The sequence below is a fragment of the Muntiacus reevesi genome, chromosome 19, assembly GCF_963930625.1.
Source record: "Muntiacus reevesi chromosome 19, mMunRee1.1, whole genome shotgun sequence".
Classification (NCBI taxonomy): domain Eukaryota; kingdom Metazoa; phylum Chordata; class Mammalia; order Artiodactyla; family Cervidae; genus Muntiacus; species Muntiacus reevesi.
Window position 1 is genome coordinate 14724516 of NC_089267.1, and position 24695 is coordinate 14749210.

Consider the following 24695-nt stretch of genomic DNA (forward strand, 5'->3'; position numbering starts at 1 on the left):
GTCAGGTACTCCAGTCCGCTCTCAGCTGATGTTCTGCATGCACTTCTGTGTCTGAAGCTGTATTCCTCATGTATCCACGGAGAGAGATGTGCTCTGCGTCCACCTGCTCCTCCGCCACCTTGTTCCTAATTCCTGTCTTTTAGAGTCTGTCCTATTTAACAGTTCTATCTACTGCATTTAAGCAGCTTACATTTTATAGTTATTTTGGACAGGCAATAAATTCAAAATATATGAATGGAAGGAGCATAAATATGTGTTGTTGCTGAAGTTTTGCTGGAAAGCTTTTGAATCCATATCTGTAAGTAGTTTTAAAAACCTAAGCTTAAAAAAGCTTCTGTAGTTTTATTTCATTTTGAACATAGAGGTCATCTGGGAGAGGAGGATTGCTGACTCTTTGGCCTCTGTCCTAGCTTTCAGACAGAATGGTTATTACGTTAGTCATTTTCTTTATGGAGTTGTTGTCTAAACTATGTTCAGTATATGATGTGACTTTCTAAATAATTGCCAGATGTAAAATAAAATTCATTTGCTCTCTAGCTTTTGAGAGAAAGCAGTACTTGTGGAACCATGTTACTTTGTTTCTGACCAGCCCTCAAAATTTGTGATTAGTAAGTTTAAAGTGTTATGTTTTTACCCTGTCGTATTTGAATTTTTTGAAATAGATTTAATTGAAGCAAAATTAGTGGGAATATTGGATATTTTGGATGAAGAAAATCGCCTTCCCCAGCCCAGTGATCAGCACTTCACATCTGCAGTTCACCAGAAGCACAAAGACCATTTCCGACTTTCTGTGAGTTTTTCATTTCAAAATTGAGGCCCTGGTTGGAAGAGAAACTTTCAGAAAGATGTGATAGATGTTATATAATTAGAATCCTAAGTTTTGTAAGGCTTTGAACAACTATATGCATCTTCTGTAATTAATCCAGCACAATGTCTTCTATAGATGACCATTAATTTATACCAGTATATTTTTGCTGCTGTTGATCTATCCAATCAAGGCCCTTTTAGCTGGATATAAAGTACATTTCTCCTATATAAGATGTACAAAAAGTCTCATGTACATTTTTTTGTACATCTATGTACTGTTTTTCTGTTCTCCCTTCTGGGTGAAGTGGCCATCAGTCGCTCTGTTCCGTATCGTGTGATCTGGATCACTTCCCAGGGGTTAGGACCTAGAGTCACATGCAGCCACCTGTCTGCACATTTGTAAAACCAGCAAAGCTTGTGGCTTAAGGGTCTGACTGGCAGAAGCAATTCATTTAATGATCAGTAATTTCATTTTGATGCTCTTTTCTTAGGAGTTTTGAATGGAAATTGTACTCAGAGAGGGTCATAGAAGCTGAAGCAACAGAAGAATTAGCTGAAGGTTTAAATAGACACAGAGACAAAAAGAGACACAGAGAGAAATAAATGAGAAGTACTCTTCCAGAAAGGGTCAAAAGACCTGGTTCTCTAGACTGTTGTTGTGTCCTAGAGCTGTGCTTGAATCCCCGCTGTTGGTGGTGACCAGTAGGGCCTTTCTCCCTAAGGCTGGAGCGTGCAGCTCTTGAGGTATTTTCTGTGTTTAGCTCTGTGTTTATCTTTACACTCAACCTTCATCCCCTGACATAATCCAAACACAACTCGATCCTTCTGCCCAGAAAGAGCAGAGTAGCACAGAGAAATGTGGGTGTTAATTTCACCCATGTAGACAGGTGCTGCCTCATACTAGAACAACAGAGACAGGAGGGAAGGAAGAAAGAAGAGAAGAGAAAAACTGTTCAGAGTTGCAGTTGCCTCCTATACTGTTACAGTTTTGAGACTGGGGCATAGTATAACAGTCATTGCTTTGATGGGTCCAGGAGTTCAAGTGAATGAAAGCAGATATTCTTGTTTCCATACATCTTTAACTAAATCAATAACAGAAGCAGGTTGAAGGCATTTACTGAAAAAGCTGATGTAATTTCCCTGACCTTCTCTGGAGACTGCATCCCACAACCACCTGCTCCACCGACTTGCAGTTCTTCTGTGTCCTTAAATAAATCTTGGGATGTGAAGACTGCCTATCTTCGCTTCATTGGAGATAGAAATAAAACAGTGTGTGTCCCCAGTAAAACTTCTGCTAAGATGGAAGGCGTGTATCCAGTCCTGTTTATTCACTGCACTCTATGAGAACCAGTCTGGATGCCCAGTCACTTTTGCAAAGAGAACTGACTGCTGGTCAGCAAATTGTGACCAAGGTTTCAGAGACATAGCGCCCCAAGGACAGCCAACAAAAGCATCAGGAATGGGCCTTGGTCACTTTCCTCAAAAGAGAACTAGAGCACAACAGTAAACTCTCATTTATACGGTTCACTACTTTTGTTGTATTTCTTTGAGAATAAAAACAATGATAATCATTTATTGAATTGCTTACCATGTGCCAGGCACATTCTAAACATTTTGCTTGAGTTACTTTCTTTAATCCTCGTAATGGGCTTCTCTGATGGCTCAGATGGTAAAGAAACAGCCTGCAATGCGGGAGACCTGGGTTCCGTCCCTGGGTTGGGAAGATCCCCTGGAGGAGGGCGTGACAACCCACTCTAGTATTCTTGCCTGGAGAATCCCATGGACAGAGGAGCCTGGCGGGCTACAGTCCATGGGGTCACAAAGAGTCGGACACGACTGTGCGACCAAGCATAGCACAGAGCTCATAGTAATCCTCTGCTGTTGCTCCTGCTTGCTTCCCCACGCGGAGAGGGTAGGTGACCTCCTTTTCTAGAACAGAGAGAAGGGGTTGGATTAGGGCATCAGGCTGGCCTCTTGATCCCAGGGCCACCCTCTGACTCAGGCTGTTTGCTGTCATGCAAAGGGGAGGCTCTGTGATCTGCCAGCTCTCTCACCCAGGAGCAGCCTGGTGAGGTTATGTGGTCTCAGCTTTTTCATTTTTAAATGAGATCATTTTTCTTAACCTTAGGCTATTTTGAGGATCAGAGGTGATCTTTTGTTTTGGAGACTTTTAGAAATGATACCAGTATGAGATATTATAGTGATAGGATAGTGATAGTACAACCAGAAAGTGATTTTGTTTTCTTCAAATAGATTCGGGCTCATGTGTAGAAGTGTTAGGATGTATGGCTAAAATCAGTAGGTGAGTCCCTGTGCTGATTTCAGGTCTCTCAATAGAATGACGCTTCTCAACCTTGGTCACACCTAGGAATCACCTCATGTAAATGGTTTGGCGGTTTAAAAGTGCTCCAGATGACAATTCAGCAGCTACTACTTTAGACATAAGCAGTTAACTTTATAAAATGCCTGTTGTGTTTTGCATGTGCCTCTAAATAGTGTGGTTTTGTTTTGTTTTGGGTCTTATTCCTTTTTTTTTCTTCCTAAGAGATTATAACCAAAAATATTTGCTAGATTTTACTGGTACATTAAGGCTTACTTAAGGAGCAATATAATTGTATAAAGTATGAAAACTCCCTTTCTGATTTTAAGTATGTCATATCCCAGATGTTTTCTAAAGGGAGTTATTATTTATATTTTTGATAATTTAATGACTGATGTATGTATTGATTTTCAGATTCCTAGAAAGTCTAAGCTGGCAGTTCACAGGAACATCCGAGATGATGAAGGCTTCATCATCAGGCATTTTGCCGGGGCAGTGTGCTATGAAACAGTGAGTAGAACATTTACAGGGAGAAAACCATTTGATGTTAAAGCTGCGCTATACAATACGGTAATGTCTAGCCACATCTGGCTTTTTAAAGTTAAGCAAAATTTAAAATTCAGTTCCTCAGGACCCCGGCCATGTCTCATGTGCTCGATGCTCCCGTGGCTGGTGGTGGCTGTATTGGACAGCGCAGACAGAGCATTTCTGTTACCTTAAGAGTGTTCTGTCGGACAACACCGTGTTAAGGAATATTACCACAGGATGGACTGAATCATTCCTGTCTGCTTTATTTTTCAGACTCAGTTTGTGGAAAAAAATAATGACGCTTTACATATGTCTCTTGAGTCCTTAATATGTGAATCCAGGGATAAATTTATCCGGGAACTATTTGAATCGTCCACAAATAACAACAAAGACACTAAACAAAAAGCAGGAAAACTTAGCTTCATCAGTGTGGGAAACAAGTTCAAGGTATTTGTGGCAAATGTATTGCTAGAACTTTTTTTTTTTCTTACTGTATTAAAAAACTGTGTTTTACACTGTCTAGTGGATAAGGTAGTTCACTCTGAGAAATCCCATGAGTGAGATTCAAAGAGCAGACCCTGAATTGTTGATGTTTGTATGCAAAAGAACATAAAGTAGGCACAGTAACAGAACAACAGAAATCCTGTAATTTTATGAACGTGTTCTTCCTTGGTGCTTAACATGTCTGATTGCTTCTCCTAATGTTCTTGCATCTGCTTACTGTCTGGTTGACCTTCAAACCTTCTCTTTCCCACGTGTTTTCTGTTTCCTTCCTCATTCAGCAGTTTTGTTTTAGCTGGAGTAGTCCAGCTCGAGATGGCTAGAGAGGCCTAGTTGAGTTGAGAGAGGAAAGCAGGCACTGCCAGGGGCCTCAGGTAAATGATCACCTTCGTGGACTCCTACTTGCTAGAGCGGCTGCCGTGTTAAAGCCCTGCTCAGTTAATGGTTCAGTTTGTAGTTCATTTTTAATGTGTTTTCTCTCATAGTGCATTTTGGGTGTGCATATTACACTAAAATTTGATTAAAGCTTTTAATAACTTCCATAAAAGATAAATACTTGGTGTGCCAAACCCTTCGTATTTTTTAACACTGTAGAACACTACATTTGTTTCACTGATTTTGGATCAAGAATTTATTCCTTGAGGTCTGACAGGGAATTGTCACATGATGCATCTAAGAAATGGAACACGCTTGTTTGGTTCTGTTGAGTATTTTGCAGATAAAAAGATAATTTAAAAACTTTGTATCACTTTTAATGAACAAATGATAATCAATAGATAAAAGAAATAGAATTACTTTCTGTCTTATACATTTCCACAGTCTTGTTCTGTTTATAAGAAAACTGCATATTCCTTTCATTTTATGTACTTCAAATATTAAAAATAATTTAATTAGGAACAGTATTTAATTAAGACTCAGAATACTAGGATACTGACAATGTAAGCTTCCTAAAATCCACTGTGAGCTGAAATGGGCTCTAAATAATCATGGTTATAAAACAAAAGCTGAAGCATAGGTATAAGAGAAAGCTTATCACATCTTTTTTAGATAACTGAATAAAAATCTTAAACTCTGTTTTAATTTATGTTAATTAATTAACAGTTTCTTCTCTTGAGTATTCTTTCTCTTATTTAGATATTCTTAAATTCTTACATAAACATATGCTGACAGATTGGTTTAAAATAGTACATTAGCCTGTATGAAATGGAGATCATTTATTAAGTATTTTCCTACATGATATATTAGTATTGCTGGCAAGAGCACACTGGAAATTTTAGACACTTTATATAAATAAAATAAAAAACATTCTTAAAATTCTTTGGACTAAGATATTTTATGTTAAGACTTTTAAGTGCTTAAAATTGCTTAAATGCAGTATGATGCATTTTGCATGTCAGACTACTTGAAAACTGTAAAAGCTGTAACATTATTAATAATAAAATTTGAAAATGTTTTGATTGTGATGCTTTGAAATGAAATAATAGTAATTCTTATTTTTAAGTACAGTAGAATAGTTTATTAAATTAAATTCACGTTATGTGTGGCAATAAAACAGAGCAGGCTAGCCTTTACATTACTGAGCATCACTGAGAGCCAGAGGTTTCCCGCTGAAATGTGACATTTTCAGGTTATTGAAACGTAACTCTTTTACTATTAGTGCTTTAGAAAAAGTAATTTTTTTGATGAAAATGTTATTCTTTTATTATATACAGGAAGAATTATGTGTTTTAAAATAAAATACAAACAAAGCATGAGTTGCGTAAGGCTGTTACGCCTCGTGGTCTTTGACCGCTAGTCTTTCATGATGGACTTTCCTCCCTCTTCTCTCAGATACTGTAGTTCATTTTTGTTGCTTCCATTCTTCATTCTCACTTTATCTCCATTTTTGGGGAGAGGACTGTGCTATGGATTAGGAACCATGGGCTTTGTGACAGTCATTTTCTTTCCAAGTTAGTGGCTCTTACACTTGCTTCTCAGTTGTGTGCTGGTCCAGACTGGTTAAGGTTGTCAAAACTGTGGCAACCAGATAAGTGGGTGTATTTTTTTAATCTAAATTCATTCTGTTTTTATAACTTAAGCCTATAATGTCCAAAGTGTACTGGACTATTATGCTTAAGAGAATGAACCTCTTAGGCCTTTGTTAGAATCTTGGTTTTGCCTTTACTAGTTCCATGATCTTGGCAAATTATTTCTCTCCCTGGGCCTCAATGTTTTCACCTGTAAAATGCAACTAATACATCCCTAATTAGAGTTGTGCAGATTAAACTTGATAGTACCTGTGAAAAGCTTTGAGCAGTGCCTAACTCATAGAAAACATTCAGTAAAGTATACCTATTGTTATTACTAAATATAACTATGACTGAATAGATATGTTAATTTATCTTTTGTTAAGTAGTACAATAAATATCCCAGTATAAAATCATTGTAACAGTTTTACACAATTTACTTTGCAGAGAAGTAAAGCAAATACATGATTTTAATGTACTGAGCCAGAGTAAATTATAATCACTTAATATTAGTTTAAAAAGGAAAGCAACAGTAACTACTAATAGTGTCCATTGTGAATTTTTTTTTGAGAAAATTGTCCTAGCCTTTAAAAATAATTGAAATGAGAGGTTTTAAAACAGTAAAGAGGCTTTCAACAGGTAGGCAGATCAGTTTCATTTATGATAGGTGTTACATAAAACAGATCTAATACATAGCATGAGTGGATATTTTAAACATACCCTCATTCTTAATGGAGTGTGACACAAGCTACACCCAGCTTGCCACGTATTCACATACTGCTCCATCGATTCCCTTTTGAATGCATCACATCTGCATTTTCATTTACTTCTTTCGTTGCCTGTATACTTTTTCCTCATTTACCCCATCTCCAAGTGTGCATGTATGTTTTCTAGTATTGCTAATTTTCAGTCTTTTAATTACACAAGTTCTGTATATTTATTTTCCTTGATGTTATATATTAGCCATACATTTTTGCATGTTACTGTCTGTTAAAGAGATTGTGTACAGCTGTTAAATTGTAACATGTTGTAGATGAGCATTATTGCATGTTATTTTATTCTTATGTTGAAGAGCTAATTTCTACTTATGGTATTGTGTACTTTTGCTTTCTGAAATAATGAAATGATTTCTTCTACAGACACAGTTAAATTTGCTTCTGGATAAACTTCGAAGTACAGTGAGTATACTTAAAAAAACAGGGTTTTTAAATGGTACTCTTGAACTATTATTAGTAATGATTAAAATAAGCACAGTAAACCTGGAATAATTAAAAATTTATTTAAAACCAAATTCCTCATTGAAAGAAAATCAGTTATTAAAATGGTTGTCATTTTGGTTAGGTTTGTTCCAAAGACAAGTTAAATGTATATGGGCAGTCACATTGTTTTATAAACATATAGAATTCTCTGAATGTTATTAAGATTATCCTGTAGCTTCAGGAGAGTGAAAATAATTAGTTATTATAGAGACGGAAGATGTATTTTTTAGACTTAAAGACAGTGCATGTAATTCATTTTCATTTTATTTCTCTGGTGGTAACATTCTCCAGCATGACAGTGTTGATATGGAAAAAATGGACGTAGTATTTTAATGCTGTTTAATAGAGGCAGTAGTTCCTCAGAGACTTGTTTAAAATCTGGAATTTTAATTCACTCTGGCTTTTTTTTAAAGAAAATTCACCATAGAAAGAAATTTGATACGTAGCTTATGTTAATAAGACATGACTTCAGGAGAAGATTATTTTTTATACAAATCCACAGAACTTAACTAAATACTCTTCGTTTTCATGTAGTCATTTTGAAAAGCCCAATATTTATTCTCTGTGCTATTATTGCTTAATTTATTGTTAGACTTGGTTTTGAAACCATTAAGAAATTGTCTTAAATATCTTCATTGCTTGCAAATATTTATCTCTTAAGGACAAAACTTCTTTGAAAACCAAATCTGATGAGGTATTTTATTTTTATCACACAAATATGATGCTACTGTAAAATGATTAGGTTATAGTTGTGGATTTTTTTAAAGGCTTTTCTGAAAAGTATATAAAAGCATTTGCAGTGAGCATCATTGTTGATATAACTGCTCAGCTTTGCAGGGTGTGACTGCTTGGAAGAGAAGCTGTTACTTGGTGTTCAGTGTATTACCTTCAGTTCCCAACAGTTTCACTGTGTACATTGCAGTGTTCTCTCTGCCTCATTCAGCATAATCTGATAACTGGTTCTAAATGAGTGCCTTTAAGCTTTTAAAAATACATATCATTTAACAAAACTTTAAGATGTTTAGTAGTGCAGCTTAGAGACCTACTGTATGTTTCTAAAATAGAATGATGAGAAAAGTTGGCTTTTGTTTTTTAACACTTTGGCCTAAATTTTAAGAGGCATAGTTTTATTTGCTCATCTTGTCATAGGGCAGTTTCTTATCACAGCAGCGTAGCACATACATACATTTACATGTGGAGTATAATCACATGTATGTCATCCTGTGAAATATATTGTTTAAATATATTGAAATATTTTATTATGAAAGACTTCTCTTTTTAAAATAACACAATTTTTGGCACTCAAATATAAAACAGTATTTTTCTAACATTATTATTGTATAAATGCTTTACATTATAAAAGTATGCTAATTGTTTTAAGTTCGTTAGTGATTATTTTAAGAGAGGTTCATAACTTAATGAAAATATGCTCTGAAAGTTGCCGATATTCTTAGAAAAATAAGAATGCTGCATGTATTATGTTTTAAAGTACCTTTATTCTCCTAGGGAGCAAGCTTTATTCGCTGTATCAAGCCTAATTTAAAGATGACAAGCCATGACTTTGAAGGAGCTCAAATTTTGTCTCAACTTCAATGTTCAGGTATTTCTCTATTTTATAATCTATGTTGGGGTGTATCAAGAGTCTTACTTAGTTTAAATACTATCAAATATTTGAACTAAGTAAGTTTCAAATATTTGATATCAATATCAAATATATTTCAAATATATCCAGTGTATTCAAATAATTTACAACTATCCTGATTATATTTAAGCACAATAAGACTTTTATATTCCTTTCTTTATAAGAAGAAAGATGGACAAATTATTTGAACAATATTGGTGTATAGTATTATTTCACAGTAATCTTTTATCTCACTGAAGTATAATTTATAAAAGGTTTTCACCTGTGGAGAACAGTATGGAGATTCTTTTAAAAACTAGGAATAAAACTGCCATGTGGCCCAGCAATCCCACTACTGGGAATAAACCCTGAGAAACCATAATTGAAAAAGTGTTTGTACCCCGGTGTTCATAGTAGTTGTGTGTGCATGCTCAGCTGTGTCAGAGCCTTTGCAACCCCGTGGATGGTAGCCCACCAGGCTCCTCTGTCCCTGGAATTTTCCTGGCAAGAATACTGGAGTGGGTTGCCATTTTCTACTCCAAGGAGTCTTCCTGACCTGGGGATTGAACACATATCTCTTGCATTAGCAAGTGAGTTCTTTACCACTTTGCCCTCTGAGAATTCCACCCCCCTGGCCACCCCGTCCCCGCCCTGCCCCCACCAATGTTCATAGCAGTACTATTTACGATAGCTAGGACATGGAAGCAACCTAGATGTCTATCGACAGATGAATGGATAAAGAAGATGTGGTGCATATATACAATGGTATATAATGCAGCCATAAAAATAGAATGCACTTGAGTCAGTTCTAGTGAGTTGGATGAACCTAGAACCTGTTATACAGAGTGGAGTAAGTCAGAAAGAGAAAAACAAATATCATATGTTAACACATCGATACGGAATCTAGAAAAATAGTGTTAGTGAACCTATTTGCAGGGAAGGAATGGAGACACAGATGGAACAGGCTTGTGGGCACAGTAGGGAAAGGAGAAATTGAGATGAAGGGAGAAAGTAGCATTCACATATATACATCATCATGTGTGAAATAGATAGCTGGTACGAAGTTGCTAGTTGCTGCTTAACACAGGGAGCCCAGCCTGGCACTCTATGATGACCCAGAGGGGTGGGAGGCTCAAGAGGGAGGGGAGGGGTTGTTCACTGGCTCAGTCGTGTCCAACTTTTTGTCACCCCATGGACTGTAGCACACCAGGCTTCCCTGTTCTTAGCCATATCTTGGAGTTTGCTCAAACTCATGTCCATTGGGTTGGTGATGCCATCCAGCCATTTCATCCTCTGTTACCCTCTTTTCCTGTCTTCAGTCTTTCCCAGCATCAGGGTCTTTTCTAATGAGTTGGCTCTTCACAACAGGTGACCAAAGTATTGGAACTACAGCATCAGTCCTTCTAATGAATATTCAGGATTGATATCCTTTAGAATGAACTGGTTTGATCACCTTGCTGTCCAAGGGACTCTCAAGAGTTTTCTTCAGCACCACAATTTGAAAGCATCAGTTCTTCAGTGCTCAACCTTCTTTATGGTCCAGCTCTCACATCTGTACATGACTGCTGGAAAAACCATTGCTTTGACTGTGTGGACCTTTGTCAACAAACTGATTTCTGCTTTTGAATATGCTGTCTAGTTTTGTCATAGGTTTTCTTCCAAGGAGCAAGCATCTTTTAATTTCATGGCTGCAGTCACCATTCTGCAGTGATTTTGCAGTCCAAGAGAAGTAAACTTTGTCACTATTTCCATTTTCCCCCCATCTATTTGCCATGAAGTGATGGGGCCAGATGCCATGATCTTAGTTTTCTGAATGTTGAGCTTTAAGCCAACTTTTTCACTCTCCTCTTTCACTTTTATCAAGAGGCTTTTTAGTTCCTCTTCACTTTCTGCCATTAGGGTGGTGTCATCTGTATATCTGAGGTTATTGATATTTCTCCCGTCAGTCTTGCTTCCAGCTTGAGCTTCATCCAGCCTGGCATTTCGAATAATGTACTCTGCATGTAAGTTAAACAAGCAGGGTGACAGTATACAGTCTTGACGTACTCGTTTCTCAATTTTGAACCAGTCTGTTGTTTCATGTCCGAAGGGGATGTATGTATAATTATGGCTGATTTGCATTATTGTATGACAGAAATCAACAGAACATTGTGAAGCAGTTTTCCTCCAATTAAAAAATAAATTAAAAATAACTCAGAAAACCAAAAAAAAAAAGACCCTGTAGCTGTGAACCCAGATCTCCCTCTGTGGGTACTTTCTGTGGCTTTCTTGCCATGGCCTTTTCAATCCCACAGCGGTTCATTCTCCATGTAGCTGGGTCAGGTTTTGGCGTCCTTGCTTCTCACTCTACTCCTTATTAAAAAACAAACAACACAGTGCCCTTGAGAAAGGACAGACATGGCCAGGTGAGGGGTAGAGAGTGATGGTTTAACCAAGTGCAGAGAAGTTCCACGGGAGCCAAGGGAATTGTGCTGTTTTCTTTTTTCTTTTTTTCTTTTTTTTACAAATAGTAGAGAGAGAAGCAAGGACACCAAAACCTGACCCAGTCACGCAGGTCAGGGGCCCGGGACTGTTTTCTTTATCCTGTGCCCATCCTCTGTCCTTCTCATCCCACCCCTCCCTCTCCCAGGGCACAGGCCTTTCCCCCCTACAGATTCAGGCCTGGGACACTTCCTGAAACCCTCTTGCCAACCTGACTCCATTTCTTGCTCCTTTTAGCGGCAGATTTATTAGAAAGCTGTGGTCGCTTTAGCTTCAGAGTGCCTTGTTTATATAGGCTTCTCTCAGAACCCTGTACCTGATATTATATTCTTTGTAATTTATAATTTCATAGTTATTTCTTTAAGAGCCCCCCTCCAATTATATAAGCTTCAGTTCAGTTTAGTTCAGTTGCTCAGTCGTGTCTGACTCTCTGCGACCCCATGGACTGCAGCACGTCAGGCCTTCCTGTCCATCACCAACTCCCAGAGTTTACTCAAGCTCATGTCCATCGAGTTGGTGATGCCATCCAGGCATCTCATCCTCTGTCGTCCCCTTCTCCTCCTTCCTTCAATCTTTCCCAGCATCAAGGTCTTTTCCAGTGAGTCAGTTCTTCGAATCAGGTGGCCAAGGTATTGGAGTTTCAGCTTCAGCATCAGTCCTTCCAATGAATATTCAGGACTGATTTCCTTTAGGATGGACTGATTGGATCCTTGCAGTCCAAGGAACTCTCAAGAGTCTTCTCTAACACCACAGTCCAAAAGCATCAATTCTTCAGCACTCAGCTGTGTCTACCCGTGACCCCTCTCCTAAAACCTTAGCTGTCGATGAATCGTTTTCTCCTCATCTGCATGGAGAAGGTGGGCAAGGCAGGTTGACACTGTTGTAAACTCATGATCACTAACCTTCAAAGGCTCTCATACCCACCCACCGAGTTTCCCTGGCCGGCAGGTTTTGTTTCTCCCCAGAGACCAGTCTGACTCACCCTGCTCTCCTCAGATCTCTGAGCCTCTGCCAGCAGGCAGCCTCACCTCTTTTTACTCAAAAGCTGAACGCCTTACCTGTGCGCTGCCAAATATCTTTACCTGCATACGTTCCCTCCTGATGGAAAGCTCCCTCTCTTCCTCATTGAGACTGTAGTGTTTTGGATTCATCCCTCCCTGCCTTCTCAGGAACCTTGAGTACTGACGACCTGTACTGAAGCTTCCAGACGTCCTCTCCCCGCTGAACCTCATCTTCTTTCCCTCTCACCAACATTTCCAGCTCCCTCCCCATCTCTGGCCTTACTTTCTGTTCTCCAGGTTTTACTTTTCTCTCCAAGAATATTCTCTTCTTGCTTTCTCAGTTTCCTGCCTTCCACTGACTCTTGAGCCCAGGAGAAATCAGCTCCCATCAGGATGATTCTGGGCAGGATCTGTGCTGACTCTCCTGATCCTGAATTGGGCGATTCTTTGCAGACCTCATCTCAGTGGACTGCAGCAGCATCAGGCTCCACTGTGTCGCTGTAACATCGCCTTTCCTTGGCTGTTAAAACAGCGTGTGTCCCTGCTTCTCCTTTGACTGCTTGGCCGTTCCTGCCTCCCATGCAGGGTCGTCGTCTTCCACTTGGGTATCCCTTGTTGGACCTGTTCTTCTTCCCACTTCTATCAGTGCTGTTTGATACAGCTTTCTGTGGGGGTGGAAATAATCTGTATCCGTGTTGTGCAGTATGGCAGCCACTAGATACTTGTGGCTGTTGAGCCCTTGAAATGTGACTAGTAATTGTGCTTAATTAAAAAAGTTAAATGTAAATAGTCTCACACGACAAACGTAGACAGTGTATTGAAAAGCAGAGATGTTACTTTGCCAACTAAGGTCCGTATTGTCAAGGCTGTGGTCTTCCCAGTGGTCACATACGGTTGTGAGAGCTGGACTGTAAAGAAGGCAGAACACCAAGGAACTGATGCCTTCGAACTGTGGAGCTGGAGAAGACTCCTGAGAGTCTCTTGTACAGCAAGGGGATCAAACCAGTCAATCTTAAGAGAAATCAACCCTGGGTACCCGCTGGAAGGATTGACGCTGAAGCTGACGCCCCAGTGTTTCGGTCACCTGATGCAAAGAGCCGACTCATTGGAAAAGTCCCTGATCCTGGGAAAGATTGAGGGCGGAAGGAGAAGAGGGCGTCAGGATGAGATGGCTGGATGGCATCACCAATGCAATGGACATGAACTTGGGCAAACTTCGGGAGATGATGAGGGGCAGGGAGACCTGGCATGCTGCAGTCCATGAGTCGGACACAACAAGTCATGTGTGGCTGGTGCAACTACAGAGCACGTGTCCAGAAGCTGCCACTCTGGACGGCCTCGGCATGTTCTCAGTCTGGGTCTCCCCAGGCCCCTTTCCGTGTGACCTAAGGAATGTGTCTTTTACTCCTTCAGATTTGCTGAGATGTAATTGACATACAACATTGCATAAGTTCAGGTTGTGCAGTGTGTTGATTTGATACACTTACATATTGCAAAATGGTCACTATCATACCATTAACTCAGAATCTCATCAGGCCACATAATTACCACTGCTTGCCTGTGGTGGGAACATTTTAAGCAGTGAGCCTTGGGACTCCCTAATTCAAGCTGTCACCATCTTCCACCTGACTTTTTGCTGGCGTTTCTTAACCCTCCTCTTTGTATCTGCTTGGTCTGTTCTTTGCATATGTCCAGAATTTCTGCCTTACAACTCAAATCTGAGCATGCCTTTCTATTGCGTAACATGCTGCAGTGCTGCTGACTCTGGTTGGGGTAAAGAGCAGACTTCTCGCAGCTTCCTAGGCCCCATGTGATCTGGCCCATGTACCCGCTTTTCTCTGTTTTCTCTCTCTCCTCTCTGCTTTCCAGTCACTCTGGGCTTTGTTTTAGTTTCTTAAATGCCCTGTATTCCCTCCGGTCCCGGGACCTCTGCATCTGCTGCTTCCTCTGTTTGATGAACTCTCATCTACCCTTTGTCTTCATTGTTCACATCTGAGCTTATTGTCATTTCCTTGTGAAAGCCTTTCTTGATGCCCCCAACAAGGAAGGGGGCCCAAGCAAAGGGTGCCCAGCACCTTCATTTCAGAGTCACAGATTTTATTTAATTTCTCCTTTCTCTAATCTGTAAACTCTTGAGGGCAGAAACCGTCCTGACTTTTATGCATGTTCCTGCTTCCTGGCGATACAAAGCATATACTAGACTTAGTAAATATCTGTTCAGTGAAATACACAGGCTAGGAAATAAAGACTTATTCTTGACTGATTTTAAAAATACTAGAAAGTTAAATATGGCAACCCACTCTAGTATTCTTGCCTGTGAAATCCCATAGACAGAGGAACCTGATGGGTTATAGCCCATAGGGTCGCAAGAGTTGGACACAATTTAGTGACTACGCCACCACCAGCAGAAAGTTAAATAAATGAAGTCTGTTTTATTCCTACATATGTATAGTTGTAGTTTTGTAATATTTTCTTCAGATCATTTTTGCTTGAAGTCTAGTTATTTTCCTCATTTAAATTTCTCTTTAGGATTTAGTTAGCCTAATATAATATCATTTACCTCCTACTGAGCATCCAGTGTCCTGGAAAGTCAAGTGTGTTTAGATTTAGCTTTATGCACTATTAGATTAGCAGAATGTGGGCCCACTAATGCTTTATCTGGGATTCCTCTTTTAGTAAGCAGTTCATTTTAACAAGCTACGTTGGCAGTTTAATAGATGCCACCAATTCATAATAGTTTGATTTTTTTTTTTATAATACTAATCACAGTAAAATGGCTTAGAATTGGTAATTGTATGACTAGGTAATGAGAAAAAGCAAAAAAAAAAAATTACCAATAACTTGCAGAAGTAAAAATATTTGTGACGCTTTCTAAAATAAAGACATCTAAGATTGGAATTCTCCTTTGCCTTTCCATTTCTATTTTTTTTCCAACTTAAGGAGAATAATTAATTTAGGACACTTTTACTAAAGGGACTGTCTTCTGATCTGCCAACCCCAGGGAGAGCAAGGGAAAGTAAGAGAAGGCAGGTCTTCCTTTAACTTGGGGGCCTGCTCCCTGGATGGCAGCAGAGAGGGTTCCAAGGATGGCCAGCCGGGACTGCACCAGGAGGCGCTTCCCCAGACTCCCCTGCGGAGAAGCGGGGCATGCGAATCTCTAGGAGGAAGGGTACTTGGTTTGGTGATTTTTACATTTTTAAGCCTCAGTATATCTTTAGAGTAAATTAGCTTCAAATGTGGAGAAAGTAACCATAGACTTGGTAATTTGTTAAGCTCCATGAAATTCTTAAAGAACTTCTGTGAGCCACTTCCTATGTTATCTGCAGCGGTAGGGCAAGCCAAGGGGCTCAGAGGTTGGGATGCTCATGCTTCTAAGGGTACTTGTTTATTTGATGTACATGGGCAACAATTCTGACAGTACCAATCAAACCGTACTTTTATTTCTCCAAACAGAGCCAGAACCTCAGTCTAGTTCTGGAAATTTCTTTCCATAAGAACAACTGCCTTTGTGTGTTCCATTTAATTAAATTTAATATTATATTTAATTTAGTATTAAACTTTTTTATTATAATATATGGCATGTTATATATTATAGTAGTATATATAAATTATGTATTACATATACTATATAATTATATTGAAAATTATAATAGTTATATATGTTCACTGTAACAAAAATGAAATGGTACCGAATAATATAAGTAAAAAGAAGTCTCACTTCAAAAAGGTGACCATTTAACTCTGTGCCTTGAACATATTTTTTATACTTGCTAAAGCTCTGCCTTATTATTTCTAATTAATATATCATATTCTGTCTTATGACTGTAGTATAATTTGATTAGTATTTAAGTTATTTCTGTGTTTTGTATTACTAGCAGTGACCCAGTGAATTTATAGACCTTCTCTTTGTGTATCTTTGCCCACATATGTGACAAGTTGTAGGATAGATTCACAGAAGTGAAAAATAGTCAAAGGGATAACTATCTGTTATTAGCATTTAATATTAATAACATAAATAATTATTCCAAATTCCAGTGTGACATCTGAAACTGTCACACTGGTTTACTCTCCCACTAAGAGTGTACGTGTGTGTTTTCCTACACTGTCATCATCCCTAAGTATTATTGGGGTTTTACACCTTTGTCAGTCAGATTAAAATTCAGTCTGATTGCCTAGAGAGACTATCTTTCCAGTGAGATTATTTTAAAATAAAAACCTACCCATTTAAGAATACTTGATAATTTTATTTTGCTAATTTAAATTTTTGACCAGCAGAAATTTATTTTGGTTATAAGGCGTGAGGTATGGCTCTGATGTTATTTTTGTTTTCCTTACGTCTAGCCATTCGTCCTAATACTTTTTATTGAATTATCTTATTTTCTTCATCTATTTAAATAGTCCTGGAGACTGAAATCCAGGTCTTTTTATAAACAAAAGTCCTGGTATTATCAATAGTTGAGCCTTTTCTTATGCTTTTCCTGCCATGAAAAGCTCACACTGACTCAAGGCTCGAATCAGTCATTTACTAAAGTTATAGTGAATGTCAGTAGTCATCCTATAGACTCTTTACCCCAGTAGACTACCTCCTTTGAGAGGTGAGTGAAATGGGGGTCTTTAGAGTGAGATAGTCTTCTGTCTTCTCCATTTGCTTTAAGTGCTGGTGAGAACCAGTCTTCGTTTTGGAGACTGTTAATCTTATTCCAGAAGTAACCTCAGAACTTGGAAAACCGAATGCAGGTCTTTGCCTTGTATACTGTGACACAAAGGTTTTCCAGCAAAAAAAATAGATTCAAACTACATTTGAATTTTCAAAAGACCAGTAGTTTATCTCTAGAAAATTTAGTCAGGCTAATTTTACTTTATTTTCACTTGCTTGCAATTTATTTTATTTCTAATATCATGCCTTACACACAGGGACACAATGAACATCACTTGCAGATATCTTCATTTATTTCTGTTGGAGAAATCTGTGTCATCACTAAAACAGAAAATATGCATGTGTTTAAATTTGACAGATTCTGTAGCACTGCTCTCAAAATCCTGAAGCATTTTTTATTTCCATAAATAGTGTATTAAAAAGTAATTTCCTCCCACAGTCTTAGCAGCACTAAATATTATCAACATTGAATATATTAAAAAAAGCTAGTCTGAGATGAAATTTGGTTGCAGTAGTTTTTAGGTGGTGGATAAGTTGGGAACATAAGCATGATGTAAGTATGATTTTTCTATGTAATATTTCATTGTGGATAATTTCTGTAAATTACCCTTTTTAATTTGTAAAATTCTTTGATCATTTGCAAATTATCTTTGGACTTCTGTATGGTTATTGGCAGTAAAACTTGTGTTTGTTTATGAATCTAGGTATGGTGTCTGTCTTGGACTTGATGCAAGGCGGTTTCCCATCACGAGCTTCATTTCATGAACTCTACAACATGTATAAGAAGTATATGCCAGATAAACTTGCAAGATTAGATCCAAGACTATTTTGTAAGGTACAAATACTACATAAGTTGAGATTTATTAGCTATAAACTCTTTCTTATTAATTCCTAATTGGCATTTAACTTTTATTTTTCAGGCTCTTTTTAAAGCTTTGGGCTTAAATGAAGTCGACTACAAGTTTGGGTTAACTAAAGTATTTTTTAGACCTGGCAAGGTAAATGCATTTTTATTTTAGACTGTAACATAATTAGTATGGACAGTTGGAGTCAGTGAATATTTTTAAGTGTTTAGTGATTTATATTATTCTTAAATTAGATAATCGCTTAGAGCATACATATATATGGGACACACCTACACAAAATTTTCCCACTGGTGAAAAGTTTCCAATGTATAGCACTCTATAGAGTTTTTGTTTTTGTTTTTTTTCCTCTAGCTTTGGAAGTATTGGAATCAGGATTGTTTAGTTGAGATTTTTACTTAAAATAAGGGTTAACCAGGAATACTTCTATTTTAAACAAGTTGAAAGCTTTTCTAAAACATAGATTCAGGCTTCAGTAATTAAAAGTTTCACAGTACTTTTGAGTGTTCATTGTGAGGACGGGATCTGTTAGAGCGTGATAGATGTATAGCATATAAAAGATTGGACTGGAGTCTCTGCTGACTTCTGTCAAGTCATAGAAGGGATGGCTGTATGCGTGCTTTTGTACTAATATGGTTTTCTTAGGCTACCCATAGTTTTAGTATTTACAGATTCTTGCACTGGTCTTGTACTATGATACAAAATTGAGTTATGGAATATTTTATGACTAAATACATATGATGCAGAAATACTTACATGCCATTCACAGTCTGTTCCTAGTATTTTCACCACTCTTGACTTCTTTAATATTGATTGAATATTGCTTTCTCATAATTTTAAACAATTGTTATTATGTAATAAACAACTATACTTGTTTGACTTAGCAAAATCATTCATAAATATCTCTAGTGCCTTGAAGGCTAAATTGATCAGATAAATAAATCTGATTTCACATTTTGAGGCATGAGATGAAATCTGTGTAATGCATTGCCAATGTATACCCTTTCCTATGAATATTTTTACTGCAGAAAACCTGTATCCTCTCTTATCATAAATGGAAGCAAGTTAAGAGAAAATGAATATACAAGTATTCATAGTTGACTTAGCTATAATCATACATATTTATCAGAAACTCAGCATTTCTTATTTCAGAAGAATAATAACTATTTTAGGGATTTATATAAACTATATAATAGTATAGTTTATATATATTTTAGGGATTTATAAATCCCTATTTTAGGGATTTATAGCTTGACAGAGAAAGCACTCGGTTTTATCTGCCTCCAGAAAAATTAATCAGTCAGAAGGACACTGCAGGCACAGGGCAAATTTTCAAAGGTCTTTAATCTCTGTTGCCTTTAATTTTCATTATAAGAAGCTGTTATTTTGATAGATTGACATCCTCAATATATTGTAGTGGGATATTTGGTAAAGGATAGAAATCAATATGCAATTTGGTGGTAAATTGTGGAAATAATGCATTTTGTGATCTAATAACCTAATAGATGTTTCGCTTGTGTTGTCTGTCTCTTAGTAGCAGTTTCTTCTTTCAGACCAAAAGAAGGATGGGGTTGGGAGAGACACAGTAGTTTTGGTGGTACCCAATTTTGTAGAGCTGACCTTCACTTATAAACAGTTATCTGAGAATATGGATGAGCCAGTTCAGAGATATATTAAACTTTTTTTCATTCTTCTCTCCATAAAACCTTTTTGCCCATCATCTATAATGGTCATTTAAGATTTTTTTCCTACGTTTATTACTGAGTCTGCTAACTAGCAATGAATAACTCACCCTCCCCATAACCTCTGCAAAATGAGTCCTGGAGGAAGGAGGAGAAAGGCAGCAAAATTCAGTCACGTGTGTGTGGGTTTGCTGTGAAACTCCACTAAGACATGTCTGTGTAATGGGCTTGTGACCACTTAGAGAAAACTAGGTTTTGATTTGTGTTCTGGTTATTTTGTATCTCGCTGTGTGTTTAAGCACATCTGTCTTTTGATATCATTAGTCAATTGTTTGATTTCCCAGTTTGCAGAGTTTGATCAGATTATGAAGTCTGACCCTGACCACTTAGCAGAGCTGGTCAAGAGGGTCCACCACTGGCTGATCTGCAGTCGCTGGAAGAAGGTCCAGTGGTGCTCGCTGTCCGTCATCAAACGTAGGTGTTCTCTTCCGCTCTCAGGCCTGGAATTGTGTTGGAAACGAGTTGGTTTGTGGAACGTTACTCATGTGTCTCAGTGGTGAGAGCTACGCCCCAGGGACTGCGTCACTGTCACAGTGTGTCCCTGGTTCCTCACGTCACACCTTACATGTAGCATGTGATAAATGAGTACTTGTGGACTTCCTCGGTTTCTTGAGTGTGTGATACTTAGCTTCTTTAATCACATGTATTAGAGTTAATTTCATCGTGTTCTGAAATCTCTATCTCACCATCCTGATTCCTTCCCTCTCTCCCCTAGTCTCTCCCCCTTGCTCCCCTCTCCCCCTCCGGTACCCCAGTCTCTGGGACTTTAACCAGAGCTTTTCTTTGCACCCACATGGCGTCACCAGAATACACACTGAAGATTTCACAGTTGTGTTGTCTATCCTGCCTTGTCCTTGAAATCATGCCAGTCACCAAACTCTGTTGATCCCCTCCAAACACTGCACATCTTGGCTCCTTATTGCCACTGTCTTCGTGGATCCCCTCTCCCCAGCTTGCATAGTGAGTTCAGTGGCTCCCAAACTGGTTTTCCTGGCTTCCCAGGGTCTCTAACTTTAGTGATTATGACTTTTCTTTAATACAGGGCAAAGTCTAAAGTCTTAGAATGTTATAGCAACTACTTGTCTCTGATGTAAAATAAAGATGAGGGACAGAATAATTGTGGGTTACCTGATGGTGGTGGTCTATGCAAAACCTTTAGTCATAGGGAGTATTTCAGTAACTTGATTAAAAATTTTAAAGCCCCGTCCAACTCTCCACCTTACCTGGAATAGTGCTAGAGGCACAGGAAAAGGATTCAGTACATTTCTGCTTACTAATTTTAAAAAAATTCCTTTGACCTAATGAGAAGGAACCATGCAAGCAGCATGCAACCATGAGGTCTTGTTAGTCAATTGTAATATAAATAAAAACAAAACTATAATAAAAAAAGATAACAGAAGCTCTTTCCCCATCACTTTCTAGCTGAAATATGAACATATTTATCACTATAGTTAAATGCTTTCAGCTTTAAACATTGTATTATGATGGAAAACATATTTTATTAACATTATTTCTACTATACTGTTTGTTTGTGGACTATATTGTGCGGTGGTCAAGTCAGTAAGTAGACAAAATCATTGCAGGATGTTGATGGGGGATGTCTCCAGGTCAGATTAGTCTAGGATGTTCTGAGTGATGAAGTTAAGTAGAGTCCTTTGTAGTGGGAACCTATGAGGCCACATGGTATGTTCATTGTGAATCTTCAGAAGGTGGCGTAGCAGATAGCTTTTCCTGAGTTCATTTAACAGGTGAATCCTTTTTTCAAGACACACCTGTTGGACTTCCGTGGTGGTATGTGGTTAAGAATCTGCCTGCCAATGCAGGGGACAGGGGTTCAATCCCTGGTCCGGCAAGATCCCATATGCTCAGAGCAGCTCAGCCTGTGTGCCACAACTACTGAGTCTGTACTCCGGAGTCTGTTGCAACTCCTGAAGCCCATGCACCTGGATCCTGTCCTCCACTATCCTGTTGAGAAGCCACTACAGTGAAGAATAGCCCCAGCTCGCTGCAACTAGAGAAAGCTCACATGCAGCAATGAAAAAAAGTGCACCTAATAAAAAAGCAAAAAGGCACACGCTTTAACATTTCCTAAGCCAATATTGCCTAGGACAGTTTGGGACACATTAATTTAGCGTAACAAGGAAATAGCATATTTAAACTGTACACTTAGCCATATAGTTGATATACTTTTTGTTTTAAGAAGTTTAAGGAACTAAAGAAATGTGCCAACTTTGATGTCTGGTATAATATGTTCATCGAGATTTTTATGTTCCTTGAGAATTGCTTTGTGGAAATGAGTGGTTTTTAGAAATACTGTATGTTTAATTTAAGCTAAATAATTTTCTATCATTATATTTTCCTCTTACACATAGTGAAAAACAAAATAAAATATCGAGCTGAAGCCTGCATTAAAATGCAGAAAACTGTTCGAATGTGGCTTTGCAAAAGGAGACACAAACCTCGGTAAGATGAATAGAGTATAAAGAATCCAAGATACCTGTTTATCCTAATATAAAATGGCTAGAAGGTCAAAGTAAAGAGCAGTTTGCATACTCAGAGTTTTCTTTTTTCTCATGTTCTTTGTTAAAAGATGTGTTAGTCTGTAACTTATTGGATATTAATTAATTAATTTCTTCATTCATTCATTACTTGCCTCATTCTGTTTTAAAAGGATCTGAAGTAGCTTAGATTCAGTTCAGTTCAGTTCAGTCTCTCAGTTGTGTCCGAATCTTTGCAACCTCATGAACCGCAGTACGCCAGGTGTCCCTATCCATCACCAACTCCCAAAGTTTACCCAAACTCATGTCCATTGAGTCAGTGATGCCATCCAACCATCTCATCCTCTGTCATCCCTTCTCCTCCTGCCCTCAATTTTTCCCAGCATCAGGGTCTTTTCAGATGACTCAGCTCTTCACATTATGTGGCCAAAGTGTTGGAGTTTCAGCTTCAACATCAGTCCTTCCAATGAACACCCAGGACTGATATCCTTTAGGATGGACTGATTGGATCTCCTTGCAGTCCAAGGGACTCTCAAGAGTCTTCTCCAACACCACAGTTCAAAAGCATCATTTCTCGGCGCTCAGCTTTCTTCATAGTCCAACTTTCACATCCATACATGACTACTGGAAAAATCATGGCCTTGACTAGACAGACCTTTGTTGACAAAGTAATGTCTCTGCTTTTTAATATGCTGTCTAGGTTGGTCATAACTTTCCTTCCAAGGAGTAAGCATCTTTTAATTTCATGGCTGCAGTCACCATCTGAGTGATTTTGGAGCCCAAAAAAACAAAGTCAGCCACTATTTCCCCATCTATTTCCCATGAAGTGATGGGACCAGATGCCATGATCTTAGTTCTCTGAATGTTGAGCTTTAAGCCAACTTTTTCACTCTCCTCTTTCACTTTTATCAAGAGGCTCTTTAGTTCTTCTTCACTTTCTACCATAAGTAAGGGACATAAGGTTTAGATTAGAAAAATGTAAACAGTATAAAAGATTGAAAGGAGCTGTTTTATTCTGATTATTTTAATGACGAGTTTATTAGTAAATGTCAAGTTAACATTGTTTTCAAAAACATCTCATTAATGTTTTGACCATAATTTTCAAGATTGTCTGTAGGGATTATATTGTGTCACTGTAAATTTATCCTTTATTTCTTATTTGATTCTTTTATTATTAATTTAGAAATTTTAAATATGGAGGCCTGAATAACTGTTCATCTATAACATATTTTCGAAGCAATTACGCCTTTTAAGTTTTTCTGTAATTTGAATTCTCAAATTTTTCAGTGTAAGTATAGAAGTCTTAAATCTTACTGACAGATATTAATGTCATTCACATCCATATTTGATGATTTCTTTTACCTTCAACAAGAGACCTAAAAAAAGAATATCACATAACATGAAAGCAGAAGTATTCTGTTTAGTCATATTTTTAGCATTTAATTAAAATGAAAAATCTATTTGTATGATTCAGTGGTAGAATTAAACTGACTAAGTATTATCTTCGCAGCATTGATGGCCTGGTTAAGGTGGGCACACTGAAGAAACGACTTGATAAATTTAATGAAGTAGTAAGTGCATTGAAAGATGGAAAACCAGAGATGAATAAACAGGTCAAGGACCTTGAACTTTCTATTGATGCTTTAATGGCCAAAATTAAGGTATGTAGTTTTAACCCAAATGACTTTTGACTTTTAAAGACAGTTTAATATTTTTGTTAATATATTGAAATTTTATAGAAAAATGTCCTTTTTAAAAAAAAATACAGACTGTTACATGTGTTGAGTCTCAGTGATAAGTGATCACATTATTTTCTCCACTCTGTGTTTGAAATTTTTCATAGCAAAAAAATTAAAAAGAAGACAATTTTTGTGCAATTCATTTGTTGCTAGGAAAGATTTTTCCAAAATATTAACTAAAATATTATACTCTGTTGGTAAGCTTTTGCAAAATCCTTACTGAGAGAAAATTAATGCAAATTATTTTCTTTTTTTTCATGTTTTTCTACTTTTGGAAACTAATTTTTAAATTTTAAAAGTAATGTAATATTATCAAAAATTTGGAGAAAATCACCCCCATATTTTTACCCCTCCCACTAACACATTCAGTTATATACTGTTACATATTCCTCTCAATCTTATTTTATATGCACATATTTTTGCATCGTTCTTATAAGGTACATTTTATTTCAGATTCCTAACATCATGTTATTGCCTCATCCCTATTATTACATTATCTTCATATAGGCTCTATCATAAATTACTTAACTTTTATGAAATAACAATTTTCTCACATATTTTATAAGAGAAAAAGAGGAGGCCCTTTTGGTTTTGATTTTTGTTTCATTACTAGTGGGATTGAAAATTTATTTTTTGAGATTGTTTGTTGATTATATTCTGTCTGTTCATATC

General features: G+C 37.5%; 1 protein-coding gene across 4 annotated transcripts in view; it reads left to right on the plus strand.

The window, feature by feature from the left end:
* The window catches only part of MYO6 (myosin VI), a 160461-nt gene that overhangs the window by 110759 nt on the left and 25007 nt on the right, over positions 1–24695 (plus strand). For all 4 annotated transcript variants that reach the window (XM_065911725.1, XM_065911727.1, XM_065911728.1 and 1 more), the window contains exons 16-25: positions 663–790; positions 3542–3637; positions 3929–4102; positions 7302–7340; positions 8928–9021; positions 17886–18016; positions 18102–18179; positions 20071–20200; positions 22159–22249; positions 23795–23945. In XM_065911725.1, the coding sequence (XP_065767797.1) occupies positions 663–790; positions 3542–3637; positions 3929–4102; positions 7302–7340; positions 8928–9021; positions 17886–18016; positions 18102–18179; positions 20071–20200; positions 22159–22249; positions 23795–23945 (1112 nt within the window). The remainder of the gene's footprint in view (positions 1–662; positions 791–3541; positions 3638–3928; positions 4103–7301; positions 7341–8927; positions 9022–17885; positions 18017–18101; positions 18180–20070; positions 20201–22158; positions 22250–23794; positions 23946–24695) is intronic.